This window comes from Macaca fascicularis, chromosome 10, assembly GCF_037993035.2.
Source record: "Macaca fascicularis isolate 582-1 chromosome 10, T2T-MFA8v1.1".
NCBI classification, from domain to species: domain Eukaryota; kingdom Metazoa; phylum Chordata; class Mammalia; order Primates; family Cercopithecidae; genus Macaca; species Macaca fascicularis.
The window spans coordinates 55,497,158-55,509,647 of NC_088384.1; the positions used below are offsets into that span (position 1 = coordinate 55,497,158).

Genomic DNA, 12,490 nt, shown 5'->3' on the forward strand with positions numbered 1-12,490 from the left:
GGGTCTGGGATCTCAGCACAAAGCAGGGGCTGCCCTCCTGAGACCATCTAACCTGTAGCCTCCCCCTGACCATGGGGGCATGGGGCTCCTTGCACAGCCCAGAGCAGGGTGCAGGTTCACTGGGGGCTCTCCAAGGCTGCGAGGCCTGGCCAGTCCCTGCTCGGCTAGGACCACCCAGTGCTGCTGCTCCCCGGGCCTGTCTCTCCCTCTGCCTGGGCTTTGTGCATCTGCTCCACCATGGGGCTGTGCACACAGGCCCCCTAGACCTGCCCGCCCGCCCCTGGGCTGGATGAGTGCAAGAAATAGCCCATGGGGACCACTGGGCAGCCCTTGGGGAGGTGGGTTGGGCCCAGCGGGGAATTCCTTCTGTTTTGCTCCCCATGGTGTCCCCAGGGCTGGTCCCCAGCAGCTGCTTGCTGAGTGGGTGTTGGTTTGATTCCTCGGTGAATACCCCGGGCCTGATTTCTTCCTGGCACTGTGCAGGCCACAGTGCCTGTGTGCATGTGCACAGGTGTGTGTGGGTGTGATGTACTCGTGCGCATGTCCAGCCTAACCCCCTTGCCACCACGTGCTGCTCTGGACTCCGGCATGGGGGTGGAGACTGAAGAATGGGGCAGAGGAAGAGGAGCCAAGGGTCAAGGGGAGACACCAGGACACGGAGACAAAGGGTGCCAGGAGCAGGAAAGCACAGGTGTGGGCACCCACCCGAGGGGACAACTGTCACCACTCCTGCTGAAGTGGTTAAGAGAAGTTGGGTGGCACCAAGACATGGGCCAGAAGTGCAGGCTTGGGAGGCTGAGGTGCCCCTGCCCAGCCAGCCCCTCCATGCCCTCCTCTCCCCCAGGCACGGCTCCTGCATGGCCCTGAGGGCCTTTCCACATGTGTCTGTCGCTGTCCGCAGTGTCCACCCTGGGGCGGCCTTCGAGGTGAGGGAACAGAGGAACAGGTGGCAGCAGGGGGCCTCCTGTGCGAGGCGCCTGACAGGGGTCCCATGCTCTGGTGCCGCCCTCCCCTCAGACACCAGCTGCAGCTCCCTTCCGCTGATTCAAAGATGACCAGAGCCCTCCACATCTCCCGCCTGGGCCTTGTTCTGCAACTCACAGCTCCTCACCAGCTGGGGTCGCCCAAGGATCCCCACGTGGGCAGCTGGCACACAGGCTGGGTTTTTATTGGAGGAAACATAAATAAAATAACGGTATTTGAGAGGGGAGGAAGGAGCACTATTTACAAATGAGTCTGGTGGGGCTCAGAGGTGCAACAGCAGCGCTGGGAGAACCAGCAGGATGGTGTGGGCAGCCAGGCTGGGTGCAGAGCTCTGCTCAAGGGGCTCCTGGCCCCGAGGGTCTGGCTTCTGGCCGCCCGACCTCGCTGGCTGGAACTGCAGTGTGGGGATGACCTGATGGATCCAGTTGTGGTGGGCGGTGACACGGATGTAGACACCTGGGCGGTTCTGCCGGGTGCAGCCTTCACCCCAGCTGATCACCCCGGCCTGCAGCCATGACTGACCCACGAGGCACACCAGAGGGCCGCCCGAGTCGCCCTGTGGGGGATGCAGAGGCACTGTCAGCCCACCTTGAGTTCCCGGAGACTCAGTTGCAGCCGCACAGGAGGCATGTAGCTCCACACTGGACTCCTCTCCATCCCAGAGCCTCCATGCCTGGCTCCCCCTCTCCTGCCAGTCGATTGACTAGAGTGCCTATTTTTTTAGTGTCCCCAGATCAACTAGGGGGTGTGTGCGTTGAAAATGCAGTTTCCAGGCCGGGCGCGGTGGCTCAAGCCTGTAATCCCAGCACTTTGGGAGGCCGAGACGGGCGGATCACAAGGTCAGGAGATCGAGACCAGCCTGGCTAATACGGTGAAACCCCGTCTCTACTAAAAAAAAATACAAAAAACTAGCCGGGCGAGGTGGCGGGCGCCTGTAGTCCCAGCTACTCGGGAGGCTGAGGCAGGAGAATGGCGTAGACCCGGGAGGCGGAGCTTGCAGTGAGCTGAGATGCGGCCACTGCACTCCAGCCTGGGCGACAGAGCGAGACTCTGTCTCAAAAAAAAAAAAGAAAATGCAGTTTCCTGTGCCCCACCCCAGAACCACTGACTCCTGGGATGGGGTCCAGGAATCTGCTTTTTCTTTTTTGAGACAGAGTCTCACTGTCGCCCAGGCTGGAGTGCAGTGGCGCGATCTCTGCTCACTTCAAGCTCTGCCTCCCAGGTTCATGCCATTCTCCTGCCTCAGCCTCCCAAGTAGCTGGGAGTACAGGCACCCACCACCACGCCTGGCTAATTTTTTGTATTTTTAGTAGAGACGGTTTCACCGTGTTAGCCAGGATGGTCTTGATCTCCTGACCTCGTGATCCGCCTGCTGCAGCCTCCCAAAGTGCTGGGATTACAGGCATGAGCCACCGCGCCCAGCCCGGAATCTGCTTTTTCGAAGCAAGCTGCTCAGCTGGTGGAATGCACAGCCCATGGAGCAGGGCATGATCCCACCCTGCCCTGGGCCCGGAGGCGGGGACTGAGTCCCCTTGGACACCACATTGCTCCCACCTTGCAGGCGTCCTTCTTGCCCTCCTCAAAGCCGGCGCACAGCATGTCATTCTTGATGGTTTTAGGTTGATAGCCAAATTCGGCGTCTTTGCTGTAGAGCAGGTTGCACTTGGGTGTGTCAATGATGGGCACAGCGAGTTTCTGCAGGATCCGCGGGTTGGGCAGGCGGTCTGGGGAGGGTCAGAACGGCCCGGGGCTCAACAGACTTCCTCATCAAGAACCCACGGCCTCGGGAACCACCACTCCTTCCTGCCTGCCCTTTCCTCATGTTTAGACTATCTCTGGCCTAGGGCACTGTGGGGCAGACATCCTCCCTCCTTCCAGGCAGCAGGCTGGGCCCTTTCTGTCCCCATCTCCCTTCACCCCCTCTTCCTTCTGGGTCTGCTGCTGCTCCCCTCAGCCCCACCTATGTGAACAGAGACCGGGTGTGTGTATTAATACAGCAACAGGAAGACTGTGGGTTCAGAGTGGCCCCCAAGCCGCCCTGGGCCTTCTTGAGGCACATCCCTCATTATTTCCTAGCCGTGTTTCCTTACCTTGTTCACTGGAACTGCCCCAGCCAGTGACCCAGCAGTTCATGCCCGTCTCAAAGATCACCGAGGGGTCGGGCAGGCACACGGGGAGGATGTAATTGGTGAAGGACACTGGTTCCTCCAGCTCCACCAGGGCCACGTCGGCACTGGAGGCCATGCCCTGGTACAGGGGGTTGCTCTCCACCCACCTCACCCGGGCATACACAGCGTGCGGCCCTGGCTGCACTAGCTGCCTTGCCCCCAGCAGGACCTGGTACAGGGACGTCTCAGAGGTGCTGGCGGGAGAAGCAGAGAGGCCGTGTGAGGCTGCCCCTCATGTGGGGACAGGCCCGGGAGGGGCTGGGGCTCCTTCTCTGGCCACCATCGTGCCCCACACCTCTCTCTGCATGCTGTCTTTGAGAGCCATCTCTAGGACAACCAGGTGTAGCAGTGATGCATGTTTACATTGAAGCCAGACCGCCCTCCTCAGATTTCCACCTCCACCCCTGGCCGCTGTGTGACCTTGGGGAAGTCACCTAACAAGTTCTCTGTGACGCAGCTTTCGCATCTGTGCTATGGGGACAGCCACAGTGCCTACCCGAAAGGCTGGCTGGGAGAGAACCACCCTCCAGGTGCAGCAGGGCCAGCACCACCTGTGGGCCTCTGGCAGGTGACCTGCCCTCTCTCAGCCCAAGTTTCTGATTTTTTTTTTCCCCCTAGAGACAGAGTTCTCATTCTGTCACCCAGGCTGCAGAGCAGTGACACAATTGTTGCTCATTGCAGCCTCCAACCCCTGGGTTCAAGCCATCCTCCCACCTCAGCTTCCTGAGTACTTGGGACCACAGGCACCACTGCACCTGGGTATTTTTTTTTTTTAAGTAGTACAGATAGGGTCTTGCTATGTTGCCCAGGCTGGTCTTGAACTCCTGGGTTCAACTAATCTGCCTGCCTTGGCCTCCCAAAGTGCTGGGATTATGGGCATGAGCCACCGTGCCTGGCCATGAGTATCTGAATTTAAGATGTGGGTTTTTTGTCATGATACTCTTTTAAAGATCAAGAAGAAAAAAGAAAAAAGAAAAAGATGTGGGGTTTAAAATAATTAGAGCTGTGGTGGTGAGGTGTGAGGTGAGGAACTTGAGACACACAGAAGGTGTGGGGCCAGGTGGTTCATACACGGCAGAGGGCTGGGTGGCCTGGCCTCTGCTCAGGGCTTTCTGGGGTGGCTCATGTGGGTGAGGGGAGGAAGGGCCATTCTGTCTGGTCCTTGGGCTTTGTGAGCAGAGTTCCTCCTGGGAAGAGTGTCGTGGAGCTGAGGTGTATGCGGGATGGGGAAAGGACAGGACAGGCCTGTGTGCAGAACCTGCCGGCGGCTTCCGCAGGGACCCACAGGGAGTGGGTGGAGGGGATGGAGGGGGTTGGAGGCCGTGCGAGGCGCCTCCCGCGGGCGGGAGCAGCGGTTGCAGTTGGAAGTTAGCCCTGGGGTTGGACCTAAGGGAAGCATCTGGCTGGAAAGGAGGCGGGGCTGGACCAGGAGCCCCCAGGGAGGTCACCCGCAGGACTTGGCGCGGCGGGCGCTGTCCGCGGTGCTGAACCGGCCGCGCGCGGGGCGCTGTCAGCGCTGCGGGCGGGGGCAGGGGCGGGCGGACTCACTTGGGGAAGCAGTGCGCGGCCGTCAGGACCCACCGCTCCGCGATGAGGCTGCCCCCGCAGAAGTGGCTTCCGTTGCGCTGGATGCTGACTTGCCAGGGCCACTCGCCCTCCTGCGCGTCCTGCCCGCCCACCATTCGGTTCAGCATCCTGGTGTGCTCACAGGCTGGGGGAGCATGGGGTGTGGGTGGGGGCGCTCACTGGGGCTGGTTCCATGGCCGAGGCTCAGCCCTCAGCCTCACACTCCAGTCCTCGGCCCTCCTGCCCCTGACCTGCCCGAAGACCTTGGGGAAGTCCGAGGCCTGAGCTTCTGGGCAGCCTGGGATACAGGCAGACCCTCCCTAGTTGCCCCCTGAGTCTGGCTCTCCTTGCGGGGAAGGGCAACCTAACAGCTGCCTCGTGGGGGCCACAGAGACACTGAGATAACCCGGGAAGGGTCTTGTCCTAGGGCCTGACCCAAACAGGCACCTGGAAGGATGGAACGGGTGTCATGCCCTCTGCAAGGGAGCCACCCAGAGGGGGCCGGTCACTTTTCAGGGTGATCCTCAGACCCCGCCACCCTTGTCCTGCGCTGCGCCTCAATGCTCTGTGCTGGCCATCCTGCTCCCATGTGGACCTTCCTCCTCCTCTCCTTTCTGGGCTCCAGTTCCACGCAGCCCCCACTTTCCCCTCCTCTGGAATTCTCCAGTGCCCTTTGCGTTCCAAATTCCCTCTCGGTGTGAGTGTCCCTGTTTCAGTCCAGCCGGCTCCTGTCCCTCCCACCCCAGGGCCTTGGGTGCTTACCTGTTGCTGCCTTGGCCACCTGAGACCCTGGAAGTGAGGAGAGGGTGATCAGCCAGGCCAGGTGCAGCCTGGCCTACCCTCCCCAACCATGCAGCCCCTCTCCACTGACCCTCCCCTGCTCCGGAGGACTCCAGAAGGACAGTCCACAGAGGGACCTCACAGGAGAGCCCAAGGGCCTGCAGTTTCCCCCCAGGGCTGGCTCTGCCATATGCTCAGGCCCAGGCCCATGGGCCAGAGCTTATCTGCAAGGGTGGATGCTCCTTGCCACATGGGGAGCCGGTCAGGAGGTGCCAGTGAAGGGATCCCCAGGCTAGATGTCCCCTTCTCATCCTGGCAAGGGTTCTCTCTCTCCACACTCCCCACCCATCCTTGTCTGGAAGTTTCTGGGGAGGGTCCAGCCTTCAGCCCTGACACTGTGGGGTTGGCCTTTTCTCCTGGAACAGCTTGGAGCAGAAGAGGCCCAGGAACTGTCTCTGCATTTGAGCTGCCCAGGCTCTCTCACAGTCTGCTCCAGAATGGGCAGGTCTTCTTCCCCAAGTCTCACTTTGGTCCTGAGGCTGAGGCCTGAGCCCCACAGGCTTCTCCCTGGCCTCAGGGGGGTAGAGAAGGTACAGTGGTCTGCATTGGCCACCAGAGATCAGCCTTGTCAAGATTCCAGAGTCCCAAGAGCTGACCCCTCTCCCAGGCATGCAGCAGGCTCTGCAGGCGAGACCCAGGACCCCCTGCTGGACTGTGCAAGGGGGACTTTGGGGCGGATACGGTGAGGGGCCAGGAAGAGAAGTAAGGTATGGGATCGTTCAGGGGAACCAAGGATGGGACATTGCCTCCCACACCGAGGACACAAAGGACCTCTTGCTGGGCCTTTAACCAAACACTGGAGCCTCTACCCCAGCTTGGAGACCCCAGTCAGGACCACAGTGTACAGCCCCAGGGGTAGCAAAGCCTGGAACTGCCTGGCCTTGAGTCCTCTCACCACCCCTGCACTCCGTGCGTCTGCTTCTGTGGGGGCAGATTTGCCCGTAGCTGGGCGGGGGGTTAGAACAGGCACCTCCCCACATCTCGGCCCTCAGCTTCCCCTTAACCTCCAGTGCCTTCTGGGACCCAGCCTGGCTGCTATGGACCATGTCTTCGCTCCGCCTGGAAAAGATAACCAGTTCCCTGAAGTCAAGGGGCTGTGGGGACAGGAAGTGGCCATGGAGTGCTCAAGCACCCCGAGGGTTTTTACGGCATCCTCTTCCTTCCTGTCTGGCTCACAGTCTGGGGGGCACCTTCCCCAACACCATTGGTGGGCAGAGACACCCCTGGGGGGTGCTGGACAATAAGGCAGCAAGCTGCGAGGGGGCAGCTATGGATGGGCAGGAGGAGGAGGTAGAGAAGGTGCAGGGCAGGCAAAGGGGTCCCCTGCAGATGCGGGGTCAGGAGCAACGGGAAATGGAGAGTCTGCCCTGGATGCTCTGCTCATTAATTTGTGCTAATTAGGTGCCCTTTTAAAATGCAAACACCCCCAGGAGGGTTATTCCCTGACCCCCCCCCCCAACCCCGACCCCTTGCTCCTTCCAAGCCTGAGGATCCTGCTTGCAGAAGAGCGCATACTGTCAGGCCTTCTCACCCTCTGGGAGTCTGCAGAAGCTGTGTCTCTATGCTCCCGGCCTGAGCACTGCCCCCTCCAGCGATGCCTCCTCCCCGTGCAGATCCTTCCTTCCTGAAGTAACCCTGTACTTCTCATTTAGGCAGAGTCTTCTGGCCTGTGAGTGCTTGCTCCCCTCACCCCACAATCTGGATGCCCTTCCCCTAGTCTCTGTAAATCCTAGTCTTCTTTTTTTTTTTTTTTTTTGAGACAAAGTCTCACTGTGTCACCCAGGCTGGAGTACAGTGGCACAATCTCAGCTCACTGAAAGCTCCGCCTCCCGGGTTCATGCCATTCTCCTGCCTCAGTCTCCCAAGTAGCTGGGACTACAGGTGCCCACCACCGCGCCCAGCTAATTTTTTGTATTTTTTAGTAGAGACGGGGTTTCACCATGGTCTCGATCTCCTGACCTCGGCCTCCCAAAGTGCTGGGATTACAGGCGTGAGCCACGGCGCCCAGCCAAGTCCTAGTCTTGATCTAGAGATCAAGGCCCAACTGAATGCTGCCTCCTCCAGGAAGCCTTCCTTGCTGCTTGCATTGTCTATCTTGGAAGCCCCATACTCTCTCTCTAGCTCTCTGTCCTTCTGATGGGAGCTCTGCCTACAACACCCTGGAGCCAGAATCAAGTCTTATCTTAGCCCAGGAGCTCCAAGAAGGCAAAGGCTGCGTCTGGGGGACCTGAGCTCAGGAAATGTGTGGAGAGACACAAGTGTGGCTGTGGGGGCTGATCGGAAATGGGTGATGTGGAGAGCTGAGCCCTCCAGGGTGGGCGCCTTGTGGGGGCTGGAAGCAACAGACAGGGGTGCCGGGGATGTCGGGAGCATTGTTTGGGGCCTGGGCCTGTGATTCGCTGGTAGCTGGTGGGGATGGTGAAGCCTAGGACTCTAGTGGGTGCCAGCCAAAGACCTGGTGGGGGTGCCACCCTGGGGCTGGGGGTGAGGACGCATCCAGGAGTCCAGCCTCTGGTCATAGCTGTTGGTGAACCAACTGCTAAACTCATTGCCCAAGAGTTTTGGCAATGACCTTGGTTCCTCACCCCGCTCAGGGGCAGTCACTGCCTTCCACCTTCTGTGCAGATGGCTCGCTCAGAAGGCACCATCATCCTTGTGCTGGGAAGCTGGGGGGGATGGGGTGGGGGAGGCCGGGCCAGAGGGGCCACTCTGGTGCCCTCCTGCCCAGGAGAACTAGGAAGCCAGGAGTCCTGGCTAAGCTGCAGCCTGGGATGACCCGACCCAGCCCTGGGAGGTGACTTGAGGACAGGGAAGTGTGGTGGCTGCCGGGCTGGCCAGGCTAGCCCAGGAATGTGAGAGGGTTTCCCTGACAGAGAGTGTCCTGACCTGCAGGGAGGACCTGGCAGGTGGGGCCCCCTGGTTGGCACCTGCTATCCCTGACCCAGGACTGGGAGACGGCACAGTGGCGCATTGCCAGTTCCTCTGTCAGCAGGGGATAGGGCCCTCTGCCACCTGCACCCCCTGCCCCCAGCTCTCTATTGAGCCCGCAGCCAGCCTGCTGGGGCTTCCAGGCACAGGCAGCAGCCCTGGCTCGGCCACCCTCCCACCCCAAGAATGATGGTCCAGGCACTTGGAGCCTGAGTTCACATCCTGCACATACGAGGCTTCTGTCCTCACCTAGAGAATGGGGGGAGAGGCTGGAGAGAATGAAGTGGCAGGAAGCAGGGAGCCTGGCCAGAACTGGCACACCAGAGCCCACGGAGAGGCATGGGAGGAGGCCTTGCCCAGTTATGGCAGTGGGGTCCTCTGCGGCCTGTGTGCACACCTCCCACCCTGCCCTCCCCACTTTGGGCTCCCCAGTTGACACATCTAGAGCCTTCCCACCTGCTCAGGGGCAGGAGGGATGGCCTGTCCCCACAGCCCTGGCTTGTCCCAGGGAGTAGGGGGCTGAGCTGAAGCCTCAGGCAGTGCAGCGGGGCCTGTTGGGCGACTGCAGCTCCCCGACCCTGCACCTTTGTCACTCACCAAAACACAGCAGCAGCAGGAGCGGCACCGCAGCGGGACGCCTCATGTCCTCAGGCCTGGCTGGGGCACAGGGCTGGGGTCGGCGGTGGCAGAAGTGTTGAAGCAGGAGCGAGGTGCAGGCTCCATGAAATGGAGTTTTATGCTGGAGATGAGCACAGGCCCGGCTATGCTGCCCAACCCGTTGGCCCGGCCTGTCCAGCTCCTCTCCTCAGGAAGGAAGCGCCCAGAGCCGACTCCTCTGTGACCTGGCCCTGAACCCTGAGACCCCCGGGCAAACCCCTCAAGTCAGCGCGGCGCAGGGTGCCGTTGGCCTTGGTTCCTGGACCCTGAACACCCAGCAGACCCCAAGCTGACCGCGGTGCACGCGAAGTCCGTCCAGCTTCATTCATTATTATTATTTTATTTATTTTTTTAATTTTTTGAGGCGAAGTCTTGCTCTGTCGCCCAGGCTGGAGCGCAATCTCGGTTCACTGCAAGCTCCGCCTCCCGGGTTCAAGCCATTCTCCTGCCTCAGCTTCCAGAGTAGCTGGGACTAAAGTCACCCGCCAACATGCCCGGCTAATTTTTTGTATTTTAGTAGAGACGGGGTTTCACCATGTTGGCCAGGCTGGTCGCGATCTCCTGACATCGTGATCGGTCCTCAGCCTTCCAAAGTGCTGGGATTACAGGGATGAGCCACCGCGCCCGGCCTCATTCAGTATTTTATTGAGCGCCGACGGAACACAGTGGGGCTAGGCAGCGCTGGTGGGAAAGTCAGGGACAGGGGTGTTTGTGGGGCCAAGGGCAGGGGAGGCGATGGGACATGGGGCGGGGTCCGGGGTTGGCCCCAGCGACCCTCCTCCCGGGACACCAGGCCCCAGAAGTCCCCCAGGCGCGCGTCAGCCCGGCCCAGGTGGCCGACACTGGCTCCGGCTGCCGTCCCTCGGGTGGGACGGGTGCTTCCCGGCACCAGGCGGGGCGGAAGCGGCTCCGGGAAGGCCGGGCCGTGGTGACAGTCTCGGTGTTGCCGCCTGGCTGTGGGCGCGGCGCCGCGGCGTAAGAGACTCGGGGAGGAAGTTATTTGGGGCACGGAGCTGACGTCAGAGCCAGAGTGGGGCCGGGCCGCGGGGTCGGGGGCGCCGGGCCTCAGTTTCCCCGCCGGCGCCGGGGGTGTACTCGTGGGCGGGGCGGGGCCCGGGCGGCTCCGGGCGGGGCTAGGGGGTGAGGGCGTTCCCGCCTCAGCCTTGTCCGCGCGCGTCGTGGTGCTGCCCTCTGGTGGGCGCGGGGCGCGGCGCAGACGTCCGGGGCGCGGGCGGGGCTCTCCCAGCCTCCTGGTCGCGGCTCCGGCTCCCTGAGCAGCCCTCCCTAGCCCTGCCCTCCCACCTCTCCGCCTCCACCGCCCCCTCCCACCGTCCCCGCCCCTCCCGCTCTAGTCCCTGGAGTTCCCGGGTCGGGGGTGGGAGGCGGGCTGGGCAGTCCCTGGGGGGCTGGAGGGAACGAGGGAACGAGGGAGGGCGGAGTGGGAAGAGGAGACTTCAAACGTATTCATTCATTTATTCATTCATTCAGTCAATCATTTCTGAACGGATTTGAGCCCAATACCGTCCCAGGTTTGGGGAATACAGACGTGACTCAAACAGACCTCACCTCACAGTGTGAGGGAGAGGACAGGACATCATTTAGCAGATAATCTCTAATTATAAACCGCGATGGGCCAGGTGCAGTGGCTCACACCTGTAATCCCAACACTTTGGGAGGCCAAGGCAGACGGATCACCTGAGGTCAGGAGTTCGAGACCAGCCTGGCCAACATGGTGAAAGACAAAATACCCCATCTCTACTAAAATACAAAATTAGCCGGACATGGTGGTGGGCGCCTGTGATCCTAGCTACTCAGGAGACTGAGGCAGGAGAATCACTTGAACCCGGGAGGCGGAGATGGTAGGGACACAAGATTACACCACTGCACTCCAGCCTGGGAGACAGTGAGACCACGTCTCAAAAAAAAAAAAATTAATAATAATAATAATTATTATTATAAACCACAGAAAGTGTTTCAAAGTGTCTGGGTGACCACATTTCTCCAGCACCCGATGGTCGGGTCACTGGTGGGCTCTCAGAGGCAGTCTTAGAGCCTCTCAGGTAACTACTTCCTCTTGGCACCTTTCTCTGTGTTCCTTGGTGTCTGCTCCCTAACCCTCCTTTTAAGCCCATTCTTCTAAGGGTGGCTCCGCCTTAAATTCAAGCAAGTTGGCCGGGCACGGTGGCTCAAGCCTGTAATCCCAGCACTTTGGGAGGCCGAGGTGGGTGGATCACGAGGTCAGGAGATCGAGACCATCCTGGCTAACACGGTGAAACCCCGTCTGTACTAAAAATACAAAAAAAAAAAACCTAGCCGGGCGTGGTGGCGGGCGCCTGTAGTCCCAGCTACTCGGAGGCTGAGGCGGGAGAATGGCGTGAACCCGGGAGGTGGAGCCTGCAGTGAGCCGAGATCGGGCCACTGCACTCCAGCCTGGGCCACACAGCGAGACTCCGTCTCAAAAAAAAAAAAAAAAAATTCAAGCAAGTGACAAAAGTCAAGAGGACGACAGGGAAAGCTGGGATCTTGAGGAACAAGGCACAGCCACGCCGGCGATTAGAGAATCAGGAACCCAGACTCGCCTCCATGTCCCTGTGCCTGGAGCCCACGGACCCAAGGCTGAGAACAGGCCCCTTCCTCACAGCAACCACCCAACAAATGAAGAGGGCGTTAAAATCCAGAAAGATTTTTATGGTTTTTTGTTTGTTTGTTTGTTTGTTTTTGAGACAGAATCTCACTCTGTTGCCCAGGCTGGAGTGCAGTGGCACAATCTCGGCTCACTGCAACCTCTGCCTCCCAGGTTCAAGCGTTCCTCCTGTCTCAGCCCCTCTAGTAGCTGGGATTGCAGGCACATGCCACCACGGCCAGCTAATTTTTGTATTTTTAGTAGAGACAGAGTTTCGCCATATTGGCCAGGCTGGTCTCGAACTCCCGACCTCAGGTGATCCACCCGCCTCAGCCTCCCAAAGTGCTGGGATTATAGGCGTGAGCCACCGTGCCCAGCCTGTTTCCACCTTTTGGCTATTGTGAATAATGATGCTTGAACTTGGGTGTACAGATATCTGTTTTAGACACTGCTTTCAATTCTTTTGTGAATATACCCAGAAGTGGAATTGCTGGATCAAATGGGAATTCTTCATTTAATTTTTTGAGGAATAGGCAAAATGTTTCCCAAATTTTTAAAAGAAAATTAATGACTAAATATTGAAGATAATCCAACTTCTAAAAATGCCCTTATTATTATTATTAATTTTGGAGACACAGTCTTGCTCTCTCACTCAGGCTGGAGTGCAGTGGTGTGATCTTGGCTCACTCCATCCTCTGTCTCCCAGGGTCAAACAATTCTCCTG

The 12,490-nt window shown here is 59.5% G+C and overlaps 1 protein-coding gene across 1 annotated transcript; it reads right to left on the reverse strand.

Annotated features, from left to right (window-relative positions):
* Nucleotides 1-1,152: 1,152 nt before the first annotated feature.
* Nucleotides 1,153-9,193, reverse strand: LOC102127487 (serine protease 27). The gene is made up of 6 exons (XM_045382807.2): nt 9,084-9,193; nt 5,481-5,507; nt 4,701-4,863; nt 3,075-3,346; nt 2,539-2,708; nt 1,153-1,540 (listed from the first exon to the last, which is right to left on the reverse strand). Exons 1-6 carry the CDS (start codon nt 9,127-9,129, stop codon nt 1,247-1,249), a joined length of 972 nt encoding a protein of 323 aa, XP_045238742.2. The 5' UTR covers nt 9,130-9,193; the 3' UTR covers nt 1,153-1,246.
* Between the last annotated feature and the right edge of the window lie 3,297 nt (nt 9,194-12,490).

What these genes read in the sequence shown, in the direction of transcription:
- LOC102127487 (XM_045382807.2), bottom strand. Translation starts at nt 9,129, where the DNA reads ATGAGGCGTCCCGCTGCGGTGCCGCTCCTGCTGCTGCTGTGTTTTG. An exon ending in GCCGCGCACTGCTTCCCCAA is followed by an intron (nt 3,347 to 4,700) that starts GTGAGTCCGCCC and finishes TTCTCCCGCCAG; the next exon opens with CACCTCTGAGACGTCCCTGT. An exon ending in GCAAGAAGGACGCCTGCAAG is followed by an intron (nt 1,541 to 2,538) that starts GTGGGAGCAATG and finishes CATCCCCCACAG; the next exon opens with GGCGACTCGGGCGGCCCTCT.